General features: G+C 51.2%; 9 protein-coding genes across 9 annotated transcripts; 5 read left to right on the forward strand and 4 right to left on the reverse strand.

Annotated features, from left to right (window-relative positions):
- Positions 1-255: 255 nt before the first annotated feature.
- On the reverse strand, positions 256-2,180 carry A1O9_06595 (arylsulfatase; the record flags this gene model as incomplete). The annotated part of the gene is made up of 6 exons (XM_013405805.1): positions 256-600; positions 652-758; positions 814-1,321; positions 1,368-1,660; positions 1,708-1,869; positions 1,916-2,180. The coding sequence occupies 6 exons, from the start codon at positions 2,178-2,180 to the stop codon at positions 256-258; spliced, it is 1,680 nt and encodes a 559-aa protein (XP_013261259.1).
- Positions 2,181-5,019: 2,839 nt separating this feature from the next.
- A1O9_06596 (uncharacterized protein) lies at positions 5,020-6,924 on the reverse strand (the record flags this gene model as incomplete). Its single annotated transcript, XM_013405806.1, has 2 exons — positions 5,020-5,794; positions 5,843-6,924. 2 exons carry the CDS (start codon positions 6,922-6,924, stop codon positions 5,020-5,022), a joined length of 1,857 nt encoding a protein of 618 aa, XP_013261260.1.
- Positions 6,925-9,742: 2,818 nt separating this feature from the next.
- On the forward strand, positions 9,743-12,247 carry A1O9_06597 (uncharacterized protein; the record flags this gene model as incomplete). Its single annotated transcript, XM_013405807.1, has 4 exons — positions 9,743-10,047; positions 10,108-10,981; positions 11,044-11,608; positions 11,670-12,247. 4 exons carry the CDS (start codon positions 9,743-9,745, stop codon positions 12,245-12,247), a joined length of 2,322 nt encoding a protein of 773 aa, XP_013261261.1.
- Positions 12,248-14,070: 1,823 nt separating this feature from the next.
- Positions 14,071-15,670, forward strand: A1O9_06598 (uncharacterized protein; the record flags this gene model as incomplete). Its single annotated transcript, XM_013405808.1, has 2 exons — positions 14,071-14,147; positions 14,203-15,670. The coding sequence occupies 2 exons, from the start codon at positions 14,071-14,073 to the stop codon at positions 15,668-15,670; spliced, it is 1,545 nt and encodes a 514-aa protein (XP_013261262.1).
- An 811-nt stretch (positions 15,671-16,481) lies between these two features.
- Positions 16,482-17,057, reverse strand: A1O9_06599 (uncharacterized protein; the record flags this gene model as incomplete). Its single annotated transcript, XM_013405809.1, has 3 exons — positions 16,482-16,571; positions 16,669-16,730; positions 16,850-17,057. 3 exons carry the CDS (start codon positions 17,055-17,057, stop codon positions 16,482-16,484), a joined length of 360 nt encoding a protein of 119 aa, XP_013261263.1.
- Positions 17,058-18,077: 1,020 nt separating this feature from the next.
- Positions 18,078-18,992, forward strand: A1O9_06600 (uncharacterized protein; the record flags this gene model as incomplete). The annotated part of the gene is made up of 1 exon (XM_013405810.1): positions 18,078-18,992. One exon carries the CDS (start codon positions 18,078-18,080, stop codon positions 18,990-18,992), a length of 915 nt encoding a protein of 304 aa, XP_013261264.1.
- A 787-nt stretch (positions 18,993-19,779) lies between these two features.
- On the forward strand, positions 19,780-20,739 carry A1O9_06601 (uncharacterized protein; the record flags this gene model as incomplete). Its single annotated transcript, XM_013405811.1, has 1 exon — positions 19,780-20,739. One exon carries the CDS (start codon positions 19,780-19,782, stop codon positions 20,737-20,739), a length of 960 nt encoding a protein of 319 aa, XP_013261265.1.
- Positions 20,740-20,984: 245 nt separating this feature from the next.
- On the reverse strand, positions 20,985-22,619 carry A1O9_06602 (uncharacterized protein; the record flags this gene model as incomplete). Its single annotated transcript, XM_013405812.1, has 1 exon — positions 20,985-22,619. One exon carries the CDS (start codon positions 22,617-22,619, stop codon positions 20,985-20,987), a length of 1,635 nt encoding a protein of 544 aa, XP_013261266.1.
- Positions 22,620-23,113: 494 nt separating this feature from the next.
- A1O9_06603 (uncharacterized protein) lies at positions 23,114-23,857 on the forward strand (the record flags this gene model as incomplete). Its single annotated transcript, XM_013405813.1, has 1 exon — positions 23,114-23,857. One exon carries the CDS (start codon positions 23,114-23,116, stop codon positions 23,855-23,857), a length of 744 nt encoding a protein of 247 aa, XP_013261267.1.
- Positions 23,858-23,988: the final 131 nt, after the last annotated feature.

Below are 23,988 nucleotides of genomic sequence, written 5' to 3' on the forward strand. Positions count from 1 at the left end.
GTAACTAATGCTTGCTATCAGTTTGGTGCAGTTGGCAATAGAGCTTAGGCTGTGGCCTTGCTCGATTGTTTCCTGAAACAATTATACAAGGCCACTTCCAAAAGAAGTAGCGCATGGACCACAGACAGGAGAAACACGCCTGTCTTTAGAGATCAGGCTGCAGAAGATGGACAGAGAGGTCTACCTAAGCCATCTGGTGTTTTACTGTGTGATATGGCCAGACTTCACCGCGACTGTCAGGCTCATCTATCCAGGCTATGTCCAGGCTGGCCAGTAGTGACCCATTTCTCCGACCCATTGCGGGCCCTCTGCCTCTAGGATCTGCCCCATCATACATTCAGTGAACTCGACCTTAGGAAGTGCACTATAGAATTCGTCGTACTGTGGATCGAGTGCATTGCGCAACGTCATGCGACTGGATCCATGCCAGCTCGGATGAAGCTGTTCCCATGGGAAGCGGCACTGGTCTGCCTTACAAGTCTTGAGGACAAAAAGGAGAGCGTCGAGACGCTCTTGTACGTCTTCAACTTCACGACCAATGATCATGCCGGCCGAATTGGAAGCGTCCGTTGCAAGATTCACCATTTGTCCGGGATCAACCTCCAAATCATCAGCATATGAGATATCGTCCACTTGGCTTGCCTAGCTTACCGTCATATTGTAAAGTTCGTGTTCATTGGTACACCATACAGAGTAGAAGATGTTATAATCGGTGCCAATAACTCGGATTGCTTTGTACGTGTTATTTGGCTGGGCGACTGGAGAGAATTAGCATCGATCAGCTTCAACCGGGACGAGTCCGGACTATCTTACGTCCATTGACAGCAGCAGCAGCATATTTACCCTCGCCGACTCCCAGTCCCCAATACTCTACAGCAACGTGTTCGCTAGCGTGTGGCTGCGTCTCGGCTTCCGAGATTTGAATGGGCATCGGACTCCCATCGAATTCGTCCCGCAGCCTGATTCCGGCCAATTGGAATAAAGTTGGAGCAATGTCAGTATGTGATGTGACACTATCGGTGACTTCGCCTTTAGCGATGCCTGGACCTCTGATATAGAAAGGGACGTTGATGTCCTCTTCGAAAGCACATGTCTTCCCAGGTGGCAGTCGATGTTGTCCGATATGAAAACCGTTGTCTGATGTGTAGATGATATACGTGTTGTCCAAGATGCCGTATGAATCCAACTTGTTCACCACACTCTCGATCATTTCGTCCACAGCCTGCAGAGCTTGAAGTCGCAGCCGATAAAATTCGTCGTTGTATTGGACCTGTGAGCCATTCTGCTGTGGTAATGTTGATACCCAGCTAACCCCACTTTTCTGCGACCGGTCAGTATCAACAACCTTACTGTCACTGCACACCTACCTCCGAGGGATTGAAATTATTGGTGCGGGGAACCTGAGCATCGGGGAACAAATGAGAATGCCTCGAGGCAGGTTCAGGCGGGTCGAGTGTTCCGTTAGAAAGGGCAAAGTGAGGCGCGATAGGAGCGATCCCCAAGAAGAACGGTCTGTCGTCTTGGCTAGCCCGGTCCAAAAGCGTCAAAGCCCTCTCTGTGACGAGGTCTGTGTTGTATTCTCCAGGATAGGACATAGGGGGATCCTCATCGTGTCCCAATGTAGCATTCCAGTAGCGGTAGGTGCCAGGCTCAAGCAAGACTGATATTAATTAATCAAGCGTTACGCATAAGCCTAGCATCACTTACAATCATGTCCGGTCCAACCACCAGGATATGGACTGTTGTAGTTGGTGATATTGTGGCCGTTAAAGAGCTTTCCAGTATAGAATGTATTATAACCCCCCTCCTGTAGCCATACGGGGAGATACTTGTCGTTTAGATCTTGAGAGATGAATTTAGAGTACCCGCCTGCGGAATGTTAATCTAGATCTAAACATGATTAGATACGACCTACCATAGGGTGGATTGACGTCAGTAACGTTGGTGTTATGAGCCATTCTCCCAGTGAGCAGGCTAACACGTGATGGGCAGCAGATAGCAATTGTGCAGAAATGCTTTTTGAAGAAAGTCCCCTCGGCTCCGATATATTGATTTAGCTTTGGCATATAGTCGATCGAATTGAGGTGAAGATCTTGATCATCCGTAATGATAAAGACGAAATTGGGCCGTTTAGCTGGTGTACCAGTCGGTTGAGCTATGCTCCTAGGTAGAGAGAACATGCTCGAAACTAGTGAGAGACCGAGCCATAGACCCTTGAAGCTCTTGAACGGTGCCATGATAATTCCGCCGAACTCGTCTGTTTACAGTACCTGTGCTTCGGAAAGCCACAGGGAATAATAATATATATTCTACTTTTTGAAGAGCTACCGTGAGTTTGTGGGGCTACAGCCTACAGGGACTGACCGTAGGTCCAGCGCTCCTTCTCAAGTCACTAGTATCCATTTCACAGAGTAGGCTTGTCATCTGAGTGATTTATCCACCGAGACGAGGCACCCTCTCTTTGACCCCAACAAGCAGTAGGCCTGCCAGGGAATAAAGCTAATTGAGTTATCATGCTATAACCAGTCTGCCTAGCTACAACTTCCAGCAAGAGGAACACTAGACAACTCAAAGAGGTAAAGATTTACTGGCTTTTGGCGTATCTTTCCACAATTCATCGCCAAAACCCTTCTCCGCTGACCCCATCTACTCAGTACTGTATACGTGAAAAGCCGGAGGCGGCAACTTTACCCCACGGCTTACCCCAGTTCCCGCTTCTTGTCCTCAGCGTTGGCAGGTCTTAAGATCATTCGCAGGAAATGATCCGGATCATGTCCAAATTATTCCCCACTCACGCTTATCAATAGCTCATGAATATATTATATAATGAATGACTTAGTACTAAGCCTATACGGAGTATTACAACCCCGTCAAGTTTAGTACCAATAGAAGGGTCAGTAAAATCATCCAATATGATCCCATCTAAGGATATTACGATCTGAAAGTAAAGTGGGACTGATCCGACCCGACACTTGTCCCTCAACGCTGGCACAGTGCCCCGCTGTTTACCCCACATACTAAGACTTAACCTTCAAGCTAGAGGTAGATGGGTTATCTCCTGCGCGGTGTCAACCCCGTACGAAAGGAATAGAGAGATTGTGCAATGAGAGATTGGTATAAGGCTGAGTGGAGTTGTATATGTTATGTTGGCTAAGTGAGAGGGGGGTGGCAGGGCTCGTCTATCTGACCTACATACAGCCTTGGCGCCAAGGCCCAACAGCTGTCGGAGTAGTTTCCAGGCTTGGCGCGTTTCCACATTGTGTTTACCACCGCACAACTTATTCTTTTCTACAGCTCTAGCCAGCAAAGTTATGGAAGTCCCCACGCCCATCGCCCATCGTACGTAAGACGTGCTCTAAGTTCATGTCAATGACAGAATCGCCTATAATTTATCATTCCGCGGAAAAGGCTAAAGGTCCCTAAGAAAACATCTTTAGACGCTCAACATCTAACCTAGCATTGTGAGATTCCCACTCTAAAATATAGTCAAATATCAAATATCAAATATCAATGACGCGATTATTCTCCAATTTACATCAAATCGAGAAAGGACCATTAAGTTACGGTGTAAGAAAGACCTAGTTAATTTATTGACAATGCTCCTCGGTGGTTTCAACATAATCACAGGGATTGTTGTAGCGACAAACGCGTGGACATGCACTTAGAGTCCATGGACATATAGAACACTGGGTTCCTACTCTGTCTCGGTCTGCTATCTTGGATAGCTTCTTGTATAGAACAGGGCACACAAGAGCTTCCGACGGCAATCAACAAACCCAGGCAAAGGATAGCCGGATACCGCCAGCATTTCTAATTCTGACAATAACCTATCCACAGAGGCGTTGCTGCAAGCACAGACGACTTCCGGAGAAGGGAGGAAAGGACGTCCAGGGTCCCGTGAAGCTTAGAAGTAAATCTCAAAAAGCGAATTCAATGCCTTTCCCGTCATAGAAGGGTGAAACGTGTGGAAGCGGGCTTACGGAACTATGATGCCAGGATCGAAAGGGTTACTGGCAACTACGCTTGCCGCCCGTGAAAAGAAAAGATTATAGGGTCGAGATTGCCCTATCGATTTATGGTAAGGCCGAGAATCTTCAATCTCGACGCAATGAGTCCGGGGAAGCGGAAATGACCGTCATCCAGAGTGGGACATCGCGAGGTCGATTGGAGGGCCGTCAAGAGACGAGGAGGAGGTCGGGGGCCAAGAGCTCCACCATGTTCGCCAGCACTTTGCTATATTTAAGCCTTGTCGCTTTGGCAATCTTGAGTCCAAGAAGATGTAGCCGAGCGGTTTACCATTAGTGGGTTGGTATGTTGGTTTCAGGCGTGCTTGGAGCAGAGCCTGAAAAATTGGTTTGCCAGAGAAGGGTGTGTATCACGAAACAGCCGTCGTTCAGCACCGAGGCTGAATATGTTGCTGCCAATGCTTTTGAGATCCGCCGTACTACAATGATGGATAACTACTACGCCGTACTTAGGAGTGCGTGGTAAAAAGAGGGATAGATGAAGAAGCTTCAGCCGAACGCGTATAACTCAGTAGTTTAATACTCATTATACTCATCGAAATTCAGTGCCTACAGGAGTAAGATGTCGGAAATTGAAGATTCCGACCTCCATACGAGCGGTCTTCTGCATATCGTCGTCCTATCACGTATCCAATACACTATGAATACACCGACTAGATGGCTTTTAGGGCGAGATTCCGTGTCACTATTGCGTCTGCTCGTAAAGATGAAGGCCCTGCCAAAGTATTACCTATGACTTAGGCATGTTAGATCCTGCAATGTGGGTACCGACGAAGCAGAAGCATACCGGCAACCCTAGACGGAAAACCAATATCATAACAGATCGTTTCAATTCATTATGTAAAGCTGGCTGTTTGTTGCTTTTAGGTAGGAGCCTGCCTCTTCCTCTACCTCTACCTCAACGGGAACCCAGTCCAATCACTGGAGTCTTGCGACACCATCGAAATTCAAGTCATAGACCTCCCACTTCGACTCAATTGAAGATAAGAGTCACTCATATGTCCCGGACACCGCCAGTCGACATATTCATAGGAGGCGGACCGCCAGGCGGGGGAACAGGGGCCGGATATCTTCCATCACCTGAGCCATCAAAGGCGCTTGGTGGGGGAAGCATTCGGCCCATTGGGCCAGGGGCGCCGTTCATTCCACCTCGCATCATCATACCTCTTCCACCACCAGGGCCGCCGCCGCCTGCTCGAGGTCCCATTCTCCCCGTGGGTCCCATGCCTGGGATCTCAAAATCTGGGTTATTTACGAGGAGAACGTCCCTGCGCATCTGGTGTTCTCGGGATCCCGGAGGTCGTCGTGGGCCGAATGAATTGAACTCCCCGCCGTATCCCGGCCGCCAGTTTGGGTTGACACCTCGTTGACTGACAGAGGTAAAGTTACTTGTCTCGCTCTCCGCCGGTGATCGCGCTCCTGGGAGGTCTTCGTAGGAATTTGATGGAGGCAGCTGGAGTGAGTCGGGTCGGTATTGGTCCCCTTGCCCTGGCGGACCCGGCATCAGGAGAGAGGGGATGCGCTGCTGTTGATCGTGAAAGTTCTGGGGCAACGGTGGGACTTCGTCCGTGGCAAACTTAGGATCTACATCTTCATAGTAGAGGTCACTTCCACTAGAGTTGACCCGTGGCCGTCGAGCCGATCCCCCACCATAATTTCTGTCGCCTGACGGAAGTTCCGCTGGTGGGCCCGCATACCTGCCGGGCAATTGCTGTCCGTTGAAGTTATCATTGGACATGTTGTTCCAATTTGATCGGACGGGGACGTATCTAAACAGTTAACGATGGCGATGCAGGGATGATGGATGTTGAACTTACGGGTCTTGACTCTGCGATCTGCGTGGTGCAAAATCCTGCGCAACAGCTCCGCTCAGCTCTGCAGGATGTTGGGGAGGCATAGCAGGCATGGCCGGTGGTGGGGACATTCGGCGAGCAGTTCCAGCAGGAGATTCGACTCGGCTACCATAGGGCGACATCCGTTCCCGACCGGGGGACTGAGCTCGAGCCCCATAAACGCCGTGTGGCTCTTCCGGGCCAGTGGTGTATACCGACGGACTCATGGGAGTAAATTCTCTGTTCTCGCCTTCAATGAAAGGTTGCGATTGGGCAATTTCGGGACCACCCATCCTGTCTGGATATCCGTCAGGAGGCATGTCTCCAGGCGGATATCCCGGTGGTGGGTGTCGTTGTCCGTTCGCCATCATGGCCCCAGCCGCCATCCCACCAGCAACAGAGCCCATTGCAGCGCCTGCAGGATACCCACCACGGCCACGGCCACCATAGCCTCCTCTGGGATCTGGGGAAAATCTACCTCGGCCGGGATAAGCTTGTGGAGGAGGCGGGCCTCGAGAGCCGTAACCACCTCTGGGAGGGTAACCACCACGAGGTGGGTAAGTACCCCTCCCTCGCGGACCATAGCCACGACCACCAGGTGGCGGAAGACCATTCTCGTGATAAGGACTCGGGGGCGTTCGCTCATCACCAGATCTTCGCCCTTGGATTGGGGGACCAGTGCCGACGGGCAGCGGAGGAGGGGTGGGATTACCAAACTGATCCCTTGCACCATGCCTACTCCCGGACCTGGATGAAGGGGGCCCGTAAAAACGATCCGAGGCACCATCTCGGGAAGGAACAAGAGTAGGGTCATTCGACAGAGCTTGCGAGCGCAGTGGCTGACGATCGTCGTCGAGCTTTTTGGACGAGTCGAAGGTGGCAAAGGCGGGCAATCTGTCAGCTCCAGGAGCGCCATTGATCATGGGAATGGTAGGTTCCATGGCGAAAGCCTGGCCGGGGTTCTTGGTTTCTTGGGCTTGACGGTTATAGAAATTCTCACCACTCATCTCGGCGTTTTCGGCGATCCTCTTTTTGCGAGCCTTGCGAGAGACCAAAGTTCTTCTCATGGCACATGTTACAACACCGGAAGCGGTGATTAAAATGGTGGAGACGAGGACGATCCAGCCCCCCCATTGTAAATGCGGCACAAACAACAATATGTCCACTAAGAAAGCCAACAGGGTGACCAGCAGTGTTGGCAGAAGAAGTATTAAAAGGCCCAGAAGGTAACGGGCGGAATGAGATGGTGAATGCAAGTGAGCGGCCGCAGCTAAGGCGAGGACAACGAGGTTGCAGAAAGCGGCAACTGGATGAACAATGAGCAAGGAAGACAGAGACTGTCTCGCACTCGAGGGTAGGTTGAAGTCTCCATCTCCAGACGAGCCAAACAGGCCATCTGTCAAGTGTCAATAAACGGCAACGGGAGGTGTGAACGGGTAGGGAATTTGTCATTTACTGGTAGTATAGCCGACTCTGATGCCACTACATTCGGTAGGGGTACAGTATCCCAGAACACCAAAATTAACGCCCTTGTATGACGCGATAGGTATAGATTTTATGACGGGGGTGGACAGGCAAGATAGGAGGAGGAACACGAAAGATATCAACAACAAAATCGTCAGAGGTGTGGCAGGTCGAAGCATGATAGATGGAGGACTCTTGGAGGGTTTCGAGATGAATTAAGTCGAGGGCGCATATGCGCTGGAGATTGCTGGGCGGAGGACTCGCATATGGATGAAAAGGGTAGCGACCGAGGGAGATGTGAGCGACCGTGTTGGATGTCCGGATGCAAACGGAGAGGAGAGGGGCGACGACGAGGTTGCAACTCGTAGTCCGTACACCAGTGGTAAGTATTGGGGATGCTCGTAGGGTTGTGGGAGGCGGAGAGGAGATGGATGATAGGTTAAGATGGGATCATAGGAATGGGAAGAGTCGTGGTTTGAGGCGCAGTCGACTTAGACTTGGAAGTTGAACCTGACGATGGGAGGGTGCAGCTGGACGCTAAACCTTGCATGGTTAGCCGGGCGGGCATCGGCAGGTGCAGGAGGGAGCAGGAGCAAGAGCAGGAGCGCAAGACACAACGGGCAGGAGCGACTGGGTGCAAGAACCAAGCACGAAACCTGGCAGACGCAAGGCGGCAGGGAACAAGGCAGGTGGGGGGTGGATGGTGGATCTACGGAGTACGGAGTGCGGATACAGATGCATGAAAAAGCGGGCTTGGAAACTCCCAGGCTGAGGCTCAGGCTCAGGCTCAGGCTTCCTAGCGAGTCAGCGACTGGCAGAATCTCGGTTAGTGGAAGTGATGGAGATGTTCTGGAAGTCAAGTCCGTCGCGTCGTGGCGCTTTGGGGGGTCTGAAGGCCTTCTCCGAAGACTCAAAACACAATAAGGTTGAGTTACCGGGGAGAGACCCTACGCTGAACCCCATCACTACGGAGGACTTGGTGACGACGGACTTGCTATTGCAATAGAGGCCAAATGGTCTGGAAGCACGGACCCAAATACGTCCGTACGAATGACGAGGTTGTGTAGCAGCTAAAGATAGAGTGACAAAGTGACAGTTGTCGTGCTTGACTCTGCAGTATATGTATAGACACAAACATGTGATGATACCGGGAACGATGGATTCCCGTGGGTCAAACTCTTGGTGTGGCACAGGGGCACTTGTCACAGTGATAGGCATACCCGGAACTTGGCCCTTAAGGGTCGAAGGCGCACCCAGGGGCACCCGCAGATGCTAAAAGGGGCACAGTCCAGGCACCCCGTCTCTATGACAGGCATCCCCGAAGCGCCTATTCTGCTAGCGCATATCACGTGCAGGGTGCCTGGAAGGTCAGCTCTGGGCTCTCCATAGGCTCCTGTGCTTGTGTTCATGTTCGTGTTTCAGAGATGCTTCATAAAGACCTCTTCACCTATATACGTGACTCTTTGCTTCACGCTATGTGTACGAGTGACTTCTGTCGTCGAACTGCTAGCAACTGCTCCGTACAAAGAAGGGCAGAAATTCCTCGCACCGGAGATACGAGTAAACAATACTGCTTGTCTTTTCATCTTCCCAGAAGTCCCTCTTCATCTCGACGCCACCGCAAAGTTCTCGCTGCAATCTCCCCACCCGTCCAGCCACATCCATTTCCAGGTTGCTTCTTGACCAATTTCGCCGGTTTCGAGATTGCCCATCTCACATATCCTGTCGATTCTATCAGCATTCCTCTCTGGAGATTTCTCAGGCCCATCGCCTATTGTCCAGACAGAGTACGGATAGCCTGTACACATAAAGTCCCAGTCATGCCAAACATGTATGTATACTCGCTTATGGATCATCCACTAGCCTCCGAGTAGTACCATTTAACCATTTAATTGTACAATCTTGTTTTCCATGCAAAGTACTCCGTACTCCGTAATCTAGCTGGGCTAATATTGTACTCGTAGTCCCATAGTTAATCGATAGCAGTTTCACTACTGTCCTCGGGTGCTCCGCACTCTTCGAGCTCAACTATGGCCTATCTTACCTCGTATAGAGCGGCAGTGAGCACTCCTCCCCAGCAGGGGACCGGAAATCAAAATCCCATTCAGTCAGTAGTAGCAACACCGAGTGTCCATTTCGCACATTCCAGCCACATGGACCGAAGTTGCTCAAGCTTTTCTTGGCCTTGGAAATGGAGCTGCTGATCCCAGTATTTGGGCTTGTGGGCTTGGTGGCTTGCTGACCGACGTCATTGCCCACCTTTTTGCCATCTAAGATCTCTATGGGGTACAGTATCAAGTTATCAACATATCTGGACCTCGATATAGCAAACAAGAACAACCTCAATAATCAAGGCTTCATTGTTCTCAAGAGAAACCTCGATGATGGCGCTCTAAATTATCCGCAGCAAGTTAGCTCAAAATGAACGACCCTGGCCTCGATGGGCCTATCACAGATGCATCCGATCAAGTCAAGGAGAATGTCGATGAGCAGCGCGCTGAAGATCCCAGCGATGACATAGGCGAGGAGGAGGAAGAAGAAGAAGAGAGAAGCTTTGTGCTGCCAGCAAGATGGTGGTACGCTTCCACCGGCTTCCCTCTCGTCGCCGGCACATTTGGTCCCATGGCCAATGCCTTCTCCATCTGTGCCTTAGTTGAGAACTGGAGGGTTGATATCCCTCCCGGGGGAACCGAGGAACATGGTATTGACATCAAAGATCCTCGATGGTGCGATTAGTTTCCCTGGCCTACCACCTATGCTCCAGCACATCTGATGATAATGTGCAGGCTGATCGCCGTGAATGCCATCTCGCTCGTCTGTGCCCTGACCGCTAACCTTTCACTCCTCCTGAACATGGCCGGCCGCGTTTCCTTTCAAGTTGCACAACCCACCACAATCATTGGTTTCTGGATTGCGTCGGTCCTGCTCATTGCCCTCATCGCCGTTGCGGCCCACGACTTCCACGCCCCAGGAGTCAGGGATCAAGCCCTGACCCAGGCCTACTACTATGCCATCTTCGCCGCTGGACTATACCAGATCATCTCCTATTTAATGTGCGTCACCGTCTACGGCGCGTACAGGGGCCACTACAGAAAAGAATTCAAGCTTACGATGGCTCAAAGGACGCTGATGCTTCAAACCATTGCGTTCCTTGTTTACCAACTCCTCGGAGCATTGGTCTTCTCCCACATCGAGGGTTGGAAATTCCTCGATGCTGTCTACTGGGCCGATTTCACTTCTCTCACTATAGGCATCGGCGGCGATTATGTTCCCACAACTCACTTAGGACGAGGACTGCTCTTTCCATTCGCCATCGGAGGAATCACCATTCTGGGTTTGGTGGTAGGGTCCATACGCTCGCTGGTGCTTGACCGCGGTAAGAAGAAAATGGCTGCTAGACTGACCGAGAAGACTCGCGCCAAACTGGTGCGAGATGTTCAGTCTGCAATATCCAAAAAGGGCCATTTGCAGCCTCGTGGAGTGATGGGATTGGAGAAGGACCACGTAAATGCACTGGCACTTAAACCTGGAGAAGGTGAGATGTCCGAGATTGACAGGCGAGAGGCCGAATTTCTGGCCATGAGAAGGGTCCAAGCTAGGGCCGATACGACAAGGAAGTACTACAGTCTTCTGGTCTCCACGTTCGCTTTTGCATTTCTGGTAGGTGGTCTTGCTATGCCAACTTTCTCCCTGCCATGGTTCTCTGGATTAACATGCCACAGTGGACGATTGGTGCTTTGGTATTCTACAAAGCAGAAAAGAACCAGCAATGGACTTACTTCCAATCCCTATACTTCGCCTACACCAGCCTGCTGACCATCGGCTACGGCGACCTCCAGCCGATCAGCAACAGTGGCAAACCATTCTTTGTTTTCTGGTCATTACTGGCGGTGCCAACCCTAACCATCCTCATCTCAGACATGGGTGAAACTGTTGTCAAGGCCATCAAGGAGGCCACCATCTGGCTTGGCGAGATCACTGTGCTTCCCAACCAGCAAGAAGGCATGAAAGACAGATTGAGATACGGCATGTATAAAATGACACTCGCGAAAATCGATGGCTGGTCGACCAAGACCAATGATGTTGGAGCTGGAAAAGACACGTCGAACGGTCGCTCTAGTTTCCAGGAGCTTCATCCGGGCTTGGCCCGCGCGTTTCGAGTTCGCCAGAAGAATAGCTCAAACCATGAGCACATGGCGACGGAGGACCGATTGGCAGCGGAATTCGAAGAATCGGAAAAAGTAGATGAGTCCATTGCTCGAGGTCGTGGTAATCGATCAGAGGAAGGTAATATTGCCAGTTGCCGCCCCCCCCCCTCGGAAAACAGAAGAGAGCTGACTTGGCTCAGAGGCGCACCATTATCGGCACAGTCTGATCTCTCAGATACGCAGGGTGTACACCGACAGCGCATCAGCCACCGCGAAGAAATATAGCTACGCCGAATGGGCGTATTTCTTGAAATTGCTGGGCGAGGATGAAAGCGATAGTTCTCTCCATCGAAAGCCTCGCTCGTCATCAAGGGCTACGGTGGTAGATACTCCAAGTGACGAACAAGATGGTGGCCAAGACCATCGCTCACCAAGGCAAAAGGACTTTGAGACAGGTGGCCAGGAAATCGCACACTCACAGTCTAGCAGTAAGATCGACGATGAAGAAATATCGCGCTGGAGTTGGATCGGGAGCAGAAGTCCATTGATGGGGGACAAGATTGAAGCCGAGTGGCTGCTGGAGAAGCTCCTCCAGCGACTTGAAGAAAGTTTACACGATCTGAAAAAGGCGAAAGAAGACGACGTGCAACGAGAGATGCCAGAAGTTCACTATGACAGCCCATCAACGGCTGGACAGCGCAATAGTAATAGCTTGAGTCGAACAAGATTCAGGCCGAACGGAAACCAGTCAATGGGTACGGCTGACAGTAATGGGTAGATACTCCTGCGTTGTTCGCTTAGGTTTGTCGAGTTCATCGAACCTTGACGAGGCTGGACAAGCACAGTACTGTTTTCAACCCAGCCTCAGAACCTGCAGTCGATTTAGGCAGAATCCTTTCCAATGTGCGGGCCAAAAGTCTGGCTCACCAGAAACAAGCATGAAGTTGGAACATTTAACCACCATTGGATGCCTCCTGTGTTTAGGCGACGGTCGCAAGCAGGACGCCTTCAAGTTACTTGGGATATATCAATCCTGGGCAAATCCCTACACTGAACGAGGAAGAGGAAGTCTTCTCCATGGCGAATATGGGTCTTTGGGCTAGCTGACGAGCACCCAAGAAAGCTCTTCACTGGCAATGCGAGCGATTTGATGCAACCCTGGGAAAGCGTGCTCAGGGTTTATCTTACTCGAGCGACCGAATGCGGCAGAGCATCCATCTCCATCGATCCGTGGTTGTGGTGCGGAAGTGAAAATACTTTTGCAGAATATTTCGCCGACACGAGACAGAGACGACGCCACAGGTAGAGATACCGTAGAGGGGCTCGGCAGCAGTATAGTAGTGTTCGGGCAAATGGCAAGCACGCGTTAACGTGCACTGCAGTTTGGCGGCGGAAGGAGCGAAGTCCACTTCCGGCATTAAATATTTAATACTCTTGATATATCCACCTCCCAGCACGCCACTTCCCCGCATCCGAATTCATCTTCTCCAGCTATACCCACGGCTAGGACGCCTTTGCAATAGTATTATGCCTCAGTCAGGGTTGGAGGACCCCTTCTTTTATGAATCCCTCACTTATCAAAGCTCTGGCGAGCCCACAAGGAGGTGGACACCCCAAGTCTCGGAACCGCGACTGAAACCGCCAGGATGTCGGAGGAACTTCCTCCGAAATACGAGTAAATTTGACAGGTAAAAACTGAACAAAGGAGACAAAGCCGATCAAAAGCAGAAGCCGAAAACTGTCCCACAAATTATGAAAGGAAATGAGCTGCAAGCGGGGTCTCGAACTCGACCCAAACAGCTCACCTTCTCGAAACTCTAGTGTTGATGCAACGTCTATCCCATTCAAAATTAATCGCCATTGAAAATATCTTTCCGCCCTGAGGATGCCAGTCTGGTCGTCCAAAGCGCTGTGAATTACCCAGTTCGGGAATTCCTGGTTCTCCTGATTGACACTGCAACAGCAGACACGCCCAAGTATAACTATGCTCGAGCGCCTCGGATTGCCACTTCCGGTAATACGTGAAGGGATATCCACTTCCTCGGTTGAAACAATGCCGATCGACATATGAGATACCCTCCTTGGATGGCCATACTCCCCTTCTTAGATCAAGATGTGACGATTGATCTCTTTTCTCCACACGCTTGCGCCCTCGCAACTTTGGTCCCATCTGCTTCTGGTTTGGCCTATGGGTGTCATTGACTTAAATTTGGCGTTTGCAGATGCGCCAACTCCGAGCTCTCGCCGCTATTCAACCCCTCACCTAATTGATAGGGAGCCTCATTACGAATCAGAAACTCCAATGCCTTCATCCACATAGGCCATCATATCAAAACGAGTTCCTGTTAGCTCGAACGATATCTCCATCGATCTTTGACTCCTTTTGCTCGTTCACCACCCCTCTTTATGGACCCGTTCCGTCATAACGCTAGGTACGCCACGGTCTGGGAGCCCGGGCTTGCGTCGTGATCATAGTGGGGCTGTTGAGCGGTCCAAAATTCTACAAATTCGTAGAATTCCTCCCTACTTGCGAAGACAACCCGTCACTTACCACTTCTAGTAGAAGACTGCTGTCCTTTTTTGAATTAGAAACAGATCAAGATGGATTCCACTCGACCGGAAGAGGTTGATGTGCTTCTCGTGGGAGCTGGGTTTGCTTCTTTTACCCTGTTGAATAGGTGAGGATTCTCGAGAGCTTAATGTCATGAGGTCGGCACTAATCAGCGTTTTTAGACTGCGGAAACTAGGTTATAACGTTCGTATTCTAGAAAAGGGAGGAGCCTCGGGAGGAATTTGGTACTGGAACTGCTATCCCGGTGCTCGAGTTGATACCGATTCCCCCATCTATCAACTCTTTGACAAAGAGCTCTGGGAAGATTTTACATTCAAAGAGCGCTATCCTGGATGGCAAGAGCTACGCCGATACTTCGAATACGTCGAGAAGAAGTGGAACATTAAGGGTTATACCTCTTTCAACAAACATGTCGACGGCGCTTCTTTCGATGAAAAGCGTCAGCAATGGTTTGTAGAGTGTGCTGATGGATCGGAATATTATGCTCGGTGGTTCCTCCCCTGCATCGGGTTTGCCAGCAAGAGATATACTCCTCCATTTGCTGGACTGGGAAATTTCAAAGGTGATATCTATCACACCGCTGTCTGGCCGCAACATGGCGTCAATTTGAAGGGTAAGCGAATAGCAGAAGTTGGAACTGGTGCATCAGGTATTCAGGTCATACAAGAACTTGGTGATCAGGCAAAAGAATTAACTATTTTTCTTCGAACACCAAACATGTGTCTCCCAATGAACCAGAGACCTCTTGATCCAAAGGAGGAGGAGCGAAAGAAGAAAGACGGCACATATGAAAAGCAGATTGAGGCTACACGCCACACCTTTGCTGGATTCACATATGATTTCGTTCAACGGAATACCTTTGACGACACCCCCGAGGAGCGAGAGAAGCTCTATCATCAATTGATGGTCGAAGATGGCGGTTTCAAATTTTGGCTTGCCACGTATAAGGACATGCTGTGCGACCTCAAAGCCAACGAACAGGCATACAACTTTTGGCGCAAGCAGGTACTCAAGCGTCTCAAGGACCCAAAGAAGCAGACTCTTCTAGCACCCGAGGTTCCACCTCATCCCTGGGGAACGAAACGCCCATCATTGGAGCAAAGGTTTTACGAAGTCGTTGATCAGCCCCATGTCAAGATCATTGACGTCAATGAGTCTCCTATCGAAGAAGTAACTGCCACTGGGATAAGGACAAAGGAAGGCTTGACCGAAGTGGACGTCATAATTCTCGCAACTGGCTTTGACAGTGTGACAGGCTCGCTTGCTCAGCTCAACATTGTAGGTACTGATGGCGGAACAATCGCGGATCACTGGAAAGATGGCACAAGAACAGCCATGGGTATTGCTATGCCCAAGTTTCCCAACATGTTCTTCCTCTACGGACCGCAAGCTCCCACGGCTTTTAGCTCAGGACCTAGCTGCACTCAATTCCAAGCCGAATGGGTTGAGGAGACATTCAAGATTATCAAGGAGAGAGGTATCACGCGACTCGAAGCCACCCAAGACAGCGAAGATGATTGGTGCAAGCGCATGAATGAGGAATGGGATGCGACTCTCTTCCCAATGGCCAAGAGCTGGTATCAAGGGGCAAATATTCCTGGGAGAAAGGTTGAACCGTTGAACTGGTAAGGATTGCGCTTCGAACATCGAGACTTCATGCATACTAATGTTTAATGATAGGGCTGGAGGAATGGTCAAATATGTAGGCACCCTACACAAGAGCTTGGAGAATGACCTGCAAGGTTGGAAGTACGCAACCGCATAACTATGAGCGGCTTAGATAATCGGCAAATTATGGAACATGGGAAAGTGGTTGCGTTGGTGGCTCTGTGTCTGTTCCAAAGTCTCTTAATACTAGATTCATTCTATCCAGAGACCGCTTCCATCAACAAGAGACTACGGCCCTTTTATATGCGTGTAGCGACATATCAGGTTGGAGTAGATAGCGAGGAGTAATGGCTGAAGCATTTCCCCTTTGACATTGTCTCATTGGCTTCGAGAGATTAGGGAGTAGGTTGTACTTACGGAGAAAATACAACCAAGTATAATTATAGAATTCCACGTCGCAGCACCGTTTAATTAAGTAACATGCCACACTAGCTACATGCCTTTCAGGCTGCTACGCATTCATGAGCCTCTCTTAAGAACACAAACGCCATTCGTCCCTTGCACTGAGTATTTACGACTGATCACTCCGCCGAACTTCATCCTTGTCAATGCTTCCTCAAAATGTCCACTAAAACTATAAAGAAGGGCCAATTCACCAAACAATTCAGCAGAATGAGGGGTCATAGAAGTCAGTCGTCGCTAAGTCCACGGTTGCAGCGCCTTCGCACGTACACACAAAGCCGATATAACAAAGATATGACCATTGGCGGGAGCGCGAAAGCACAGTCTGGACCACTGCGGGAATCAGAACGTGAAGTGGTCCTGACCACAGTCAAGGGCTAGGGACAGGGGTCGGTGGGATATCGGTGGCAGTGGCAGTCCCGACGGATTTGGCCTGAACGCATTCGTCCATGGTGCGGCCCTGTGTTGCAATGTTAGACATCACTATTAAACCTGGTCATGGCGGAAGGCGGGTACATGGAGGCTGCTTAAGGAGAGGGGGAAAAGACAGGACTTACCGGCTCGCAGCAATAGTTGATCGCAATGCCATAGCCACAGACAAAGCCGCCTGAGCAGAAGCCTAGAGAGGAGGAAGGAGAATCAGCAGTTAGTCAAGAGTCGTTTTTTTTGGAGTTGGGAACTGGGGGCAATGAGATGGGAGAGATGTGCTCGCCGTCTTTTAGTGGATGTAGCACTCACCACTTCCGTCTTCACAACAGCTGCCCTCGACGGGGTCGTAGCAGATCTTGCCGTTCGCGAAGATACACAGCTCAGTATTGGTCGGGCATCGCCTCGTCTCGCCGCGCGGAGTGAGAGTGAGTTTCTTCGTGAAATGCGTTGATGCGGTGGCTTCTATGTTGAAGACAAATAAGGCGATGAGCAGTGCGAGCGTTAGGAGGAACTTCATGGTTGCGTTCGCTTTGCTTGAGCAGGCGTGTATGATTGATAGCTATTCGTCGTGCTAATTAGAAAGAGGACGCCCTTTGGGGGGGGGGGGGGGGTCTCCGTGCGTGTATGTATGTGTATAAATCCGTAGTGTAGGCGTGTGTGTGGAATACCCTGAGGAATAACACGTATGAGGTCGAAGAATAATATTAAGCCTTGCGAAGGCGGGTTAGATATGCACACTCCTCCATGGTTTGTTATTAGTAGTCACTCGCTTAAAGATGGATCACCGCCCAAGTGGCTTAGACAATGATTGGATACCGCAATGGGAATATTTCTAATAATCGCCTTTTGGCTGGATAAGTCGTGGGACAAAGGTCCCGGTCAAAGAACCCATCCAGACTGGTCTATTCCTGGTGGCTCAAAGGATGGCGATATTTGCGGAGTTGAGTGTGGGCATGCTCTTTGTTTGATGGCTACTAAGCGCCTCATCCTTCGAAGATATTTGGTATGACGGATGAAGGGCCAATCTTTCGGTTCCATCAGTTTTAAACTTGGGGTGGAATGTTTGAGTTATACTGGAATATCACGGCTGAATTCCTCATCGCGTATTCGTAAAGAGAAGCCGCTATTCATAGCACTGATGGTACAAAGGTAGGCTCGAAGCCAAGCTGGAGCAATTTGTTGCCACCGCTGTCACAGTAATGCGAGGTCGCCCATGTTTTCACGTAGAAACCTGGAATTGAGATAGATTAGAGTCATGGAATAGATGTGATGTTCTGCCGGACCACTAATTTCTTGGATGACTAAAGCGGCACCGGCTGCCTCCGTTTCTATATTAGGGTGATGTACCGCCAAGGCTGGGTCCGCCTACCCCGCACATCTCACATCTTACTCACATCTCATTCTCAATAGCGTGCGGAGAAATTTTTTGTTTTGGTTCTCGGTCACGCCTCTACAAACTATCCCAAGTAGCCTCACTCTTGAATTGCTCCATCACCCACCCTCCGCCTCTCAAAATTACCTATCTCATCAATGTAAAATGGCTCGAACAAAGCGGTATGCCCGGAAACTGACCGGAAGCTTGAAACGGAGAAGAGATGAGGAGGATCTCGACGAACGATCGCTGAAGAAAGCTAGCCTGTCGCAACGGCTCCTAGAAGAGCAGTCAGATGATGAAGTCCCCGTGGGGCGACCGGCATTCTTCGCCGACCAATTTGCGAAGGCAATTCAAAATCGAGGCCCTTCCGGCAGATCTCCTGAGGACAAGGACGATGCGAAGCACGAATCAACCAAGAAGACCGGCCAAACGCAGCGAGCACGAACGGAATACGATGAAGCCATCGCCTTGATGAACCCGTCCCTTCTCGCAGACCACTTTGCAAAGTCCATACAGAAGCAGTTTCCGGACAGCAGTTCTCTCGAACGGGAAGACCTACACTTACCAACCAAGGCTTTCAGAGACACTAGCGGCTTTGACGAGGCGCATATTGCGCCAAACCTGTCCAGTTTTCTTGAGGCAGCCACGGAGAATGGCAAGGATGCATTGACGCATTGTGAGAAAGGAGCTGGACCACATACACTCATAATCACGTCATCTGGGATACGTACGGCAGATCTGGCTAGGGAATTAAGAGTCTTCAACAGCACAGGGTGTCAGGTGGCTAAGCTAATCGCTAAACACATGAAACTGAAGGCGAATGTGGAACACATGAAGAACAATCGAGTTGGCATCGCAATCAGTACACCAATGCGACTGAGAGACCTGGTGGATGCGGGCGCTCTAAAGCTCGAACATGTCAAACGGATTGTGGTGGATGGCTCTTACAAAGATGAGAAGAAGAGAAGGATTTTTGAGATGAACGAGCTGTTTCGCCCACTAGTCGAGCTGCTGAGCAGAGCCGAACTCAAGCAGAGATACGGGACCACTAATCCGGTGGAGATTATGGTCTTCTGAAGAGAGGAAGTGGCCGCCGATGACCGAGTGACCATTCAGCGGCATAACAATATCAGATATGGACTGAGAGATAGCCAGATATCCTGATATTGATCTGGTGGGCAATTCCGAATTCCCACTTTAGCCCACTGGGGTGCTGACTGTGGTTTCTACCTAGGCATCTAACCGCGATGATAGCAAGCGCCGTCGCCGTGTCTGATAAGCAGGCGGCGTTTTAGGGTACCTCTGAACAACAGCGCCAAAACTGTATCAGCCTTGAAGGCGGTAAGCCTTTGAAGTTGGAAGGTTTCGGGGGGCGGTGCCACTATTGACCGTCACCAATATTCTCCGCACAGGTCACGTTCTGGCACTGGCACGAACCGTCGCCTGCAGAAGCCACAATGGGCCCGAGGGCGACAATCGTGGCTAATAGGCGAGCTTAAGCAGGTTACAGGTACCCGTGGGCCCCCTCGTCATAACCAAATCAGTGCCACTCCAGGCGATGGTTCCTGCTCCACTTAACGAACTTCACCCCACAAAATTCTGCTGCAGACACTTCGAGGTCTTCGTATCTGATTGATTCTATCAATTCTTCCATCCAGATTCATTCTTGCATCACCTTCTTCAAGCTCCCATTCTACGCAGACCTTGTCTGAATTGGTTGCTCGTCTCTTGCTCTATCATTCGCTTAGAGCCACTGTCTTTCTCATACTTACTGAACCATCTGCACATCATCGTCTATCGACAACCCCCGCCCACGGTGAAATATATCAAAGGCCTTTCCCTGGTTCCATCCTTCAACTCCAGGATGAGCTATCAGTCCTTCTTACGGTCGACCTCGGGCTCTGTCAACAAGGTTCCCTCTCCCAGCTCTATCTCTCGAAAGCCTCCAGCTTCCTCCTCCAGTCCTTCTGCTCCACAGACGTCCAGTCCCTCTGTTCATGCCACTGTCGCTCGAATTCAGGCACCCCATGCTATAAATACAGCCAGCAATCCCCCCTTCACCCCTACGTCTTCAACGAATTCCGCTGCTTCACCCTCTGCCTCCGCAGCGGTGCCCCCGACCGACCCCATCAACCCCCCCCCTGCAGCGCAGACGTCCCTGACCAGAGAGCAGGTTGATGCTGCCCTGAAGCAATGTCTGGCTCTGCAAACCACTGCTACCACTCTGCACGAGAAGCGGCCATTTGCAGCACTGCTTCTGGGCCCTGACAATACCTCAATCCTGCTGACACACTTTTCGATCACACATGTTCAACACGCGGAAACCGAGCTCGCCCGACTAGCCTCCGTGCACTTCTCTCAAAAGTTCCTGGCAACTTGTACTCTCGTATCAACATGGGAGCCTTGCGCCATGTGTACTGGTACCATCTACTGGAGCAATATCGGTCGTGTCCTGTACGCAGCCGGCGAAGCCAAGCTGAAGGACTTGACGGGAGGGGACAACGACGAGAACATGACATTATCGCTACCTTGTCGTGATGTGCTGAAAACTGGTCAGAAAGAGATCGAAGTCATCGGCCCTGTACCCGAATGGGAAGAGAAGGTCGTTAAAGAGAGCGGGAAATGGTGGAAAGAGCATCAATCGCCGGACACTGGTCGACAGCGCGAGGGTAGCGTGAACGGCAGTGTCAAGACCGGTAGCTTCTCGGGCGTCAGCCTTCGCCAAGGCACACCGACCACATGGACGGGCGAGAGCAGTGTGCTCAGCAGCATCAATGATGAAGGTGAATATACGGCCGACCTAGATATTGACTGGATGCGATGAGCAACGTTTGGCATGTGACAATATTGTACAATCACGAGAACGAGACGCAGGGATACTGGCATGATGGGGGAACGATGGGCTTTACGATGGGATGCGATCGCCGTAAGACCGAGGTGTACGTATGTAGCTTGTGGTCTCATGGTCTTCATAGTACTACTGCTGCCTCAACATCAGACGACACAAGAAAGGCTCCCAGCCAATGCCATTATCAAGTTGTAGTTGTTGTCAAGTTGCCCACGATGATTCTACGCGGGCATTCGTTTCCTGCGATCCTTCTTAATCTTCCTCCTCCAGCCACTCACATCCTTCCCACCCTCAACATCACGCAAGGCCTCCATCCTGGCCTCGGCGACATCCTTCAGGATTCTGCCCCTGACCACCCTTGTCTCCACATTGACGCCTTCCTCCGCCCACTCCTCCATCTTTGCGCCCACATACTCCTCGATGGCAAGCACAAGCGAGACATCCCGCTGGCCCACGAACGTAACGCTAGTCCCCTGCCTTCCCGCACGCGCCGTCCTGCCCACGCGGTGGACGTAGTCGGTCGGGTTCCGTGGTACATCGTAGTTAATCACAAACCGCACGTCCGGAATATCCAGGCCGCGAGACGCCACGTCCGTCGCGATCAGGATCCGTGCTTTTTGTGCCCGGAAGTCCGAGAGGTTGCGATTGCGCTGGGATTGCGCCAGCTCCGAGTGCAGTGCTGTCACCGGGTGCGAGAGTTGGAGGAGTGTGCGGTGCAGGATGTCGGCTGTCGCCGTTCGGTTCGTGAATATCATGATGCTTGGTGGTGTGGGGGAGGAGGAGGAGGAGGATGGTGATCGGGAGGCGTTGGTGAATGATGGGACTGAGAGGAGTACGTGCAGGAAGGCGTCTTTATGCGTCATGGGGACCTGGAGGTAGGTTTGTGAGAGGGTCGAGGGGAGGACGGTGGTGTTGGTCAGAGCGGAGGAGGGATCCTCTGGATCCGTGATCTCCGACACGAAGATGGGCAGACGGTCTTTTGGGCGAGGGGTATCTTTCAATGCCCGCACTTCGGGCGTCACAGTCGCGGTGAAGAGAAGCGTGAGTCGAGATGAGGACGGTGGGAGAGCCGAGAGGCAGGTATTGATGTCAGGAAGCATCGAACCGGAGCCTGGCGCGAGCAGACGATCGGCCTCGTCGAGAACAACGGCTTTGGCCCTCGATAGGCCAATCGTCGTGTCCTTCCCCGAGCTCAGGACATGGTCGGCAAGGCGTCCGGGAGTCGCGACCACGATGTGCGGACGTGACGACAGTGCCACCGCCTGCGGACGCATATCACTGCCGCCTGTGATCAGCACGGTCTTGAGGTTTTGCGGTGTGCCCAGGGCTTGGAACTGCTCGTAGATCTGCAGGGCTAACTCCCGTGTCGGCGTAAGCACTACGGCGTATATTCCAAACGGATCTTCCGCCCATTTCTGCAGGATGGGGACCGCAAATGCCACCGTCTTGCCTGTCCCTGTTCTTGAGCCGCCGATGCAGTCTCTCCCAGCAAGGATCTGTGGTATACATGTTCGTTGGATCTCGGTCGGGTTCTGGATTGCCATTGCGGCCAGAGAGTGTACGAGCCATGGTGAGACATTCAAGGAACCAAATGACGAGGCGTTGGTTGCAGTGGGAGGTACGTTTGGGGCAGCAGTTGAAGCAGGGAGGTGATGGACAGTGGGTTTCACTCTCGACAATGAGGTCGTTGGATTTATTGGTGTGGGCGGCTGATGGGCATCATTTTCGTCTTCGTCTTCATCTTGGTCTTCACTGGGTTGCGAGATTCTTCGGCGCTTGGGACGAGGAGATGGGAAGTCGTCAATTTCAGATCTTTGAGCAAGACGATCTTGTGATTGCGCTCTGGAGGGAGCCATGTTGTCGACGAGTTTGAACGGCGTCCATGTCGGGATGAATTCGTTCCCGACTTTTTCTCTGCACAGATTGTTGGCAGAAAAGCAGCGGGACGGATTACATAATGTCGGCACGAGCTATTCTCCGAGGGCGGTGAGAGGCCCTTGCTGCAGCGTTGCTTACCAAGGCACCTTCATTGGTTATTTTCCATCCAGCTACAACTTGCGCGGTACAGTCCTAGTAACTACTGCTTTGAGTCAAGTTTTCGATGAAGCTTTGTGCTGTATGCTGGAGAGGCCTCGTTACTCTCGGAGATGGAGTGCTCACCTAGGTACTCGTAGTGTATGTATATAAAACTGTTCCCCCGCTGTAGACATCGAGGCTCCTGTGGTGAACGGTCAGGCTTCCCATCGCTCTCTCCATTGAACATCTGCCTATCTTCGAACTGTTGCGCCTTGATCCTCCAATCCCCACTTTGTCTCGTCGTGTGGCCCTTGGGGTATCGTTTACTGACAGCATGATACCTCTACTCCTGCATGCACATGCGACATCTCCAAACCCGCTCAAAATTGCTATTGCATGCCAATATCTTGGAGTCGCTTACGAGGTCAAGGTATGGGAGTTTGGGCCTGACCCTCGCCGTGGTGTCAAGGGCGAGGACTTTGCAAAGATCAGTCCCAATGGTCGATTACCGGCTCTGGAAGATCCAAACACAGGAGTTCTTGTTTGGGAAAGCGGTGCAATCATGAACTACCTTAAACGCCAATATGATAAGGACGGTATCCTGGGGCCCAATGGCCCGACGCCCCAGGATCAAGTGGATCTCGAGAAGTGGGAGTACATGGTCGTGACCACGTTGGGGCCGATGACCGGTCAAAATATGTGGTTCAGGTATTACAACATTGTGAGGAACGACGATGCGATCGAACGATATACGAAGCAAGTGTATCGTTGCTATGATGTCTTGGAACGTCAGCTGGGTGCAGGTGATGGCCTCAGTATTGTACCAGGCGGAATCACCTCGGTCGATTGCCATTGTGAGCCGTGGATAAGGCCGGCGAGGTATGCTGGACTAACGGACGAGAAGTATCCGCGTATCAAAAAGTGGCTGGCGTTTATGGCTGAACAACAGCCTGTCATAGATGCCTACCAGAAGATCAAAACCGCGACCATATTACAGGATCCCGAGACAGCAGCACGCGGTCTACAGCCAGACCTGAGCCTGATGCGTGAAGCTCAGGCCGAGGCTGCACGAGTCTGAGTGGCGTCGTTAGTAGTGGACATCGTCGAATTGGTCGTGCAGCTTGTTGGAAATCAGAACATTCGTTCTGGATGAGAGCGGTGGCTCATGATCATTATGCTTGTTGTTAAAAGAAGTCATCGCACTGGGTA

This window comes from Exophiala aquamarina (assembly GCF_000709125.1).
Source record: "Exophiala aquamarina CBS 119918 chromosome Unknown aczIA-supercont1.4, whole genome shotgun sequence".
Taxonomy (NCBI): domain Eukaryota; kingdom Fungi; phylum Ascomycota; class Eurotiomycetes; order Chaetothyriales; family Herpotrichiellaceae; genus Exophiala; species Exophiala aquamarina.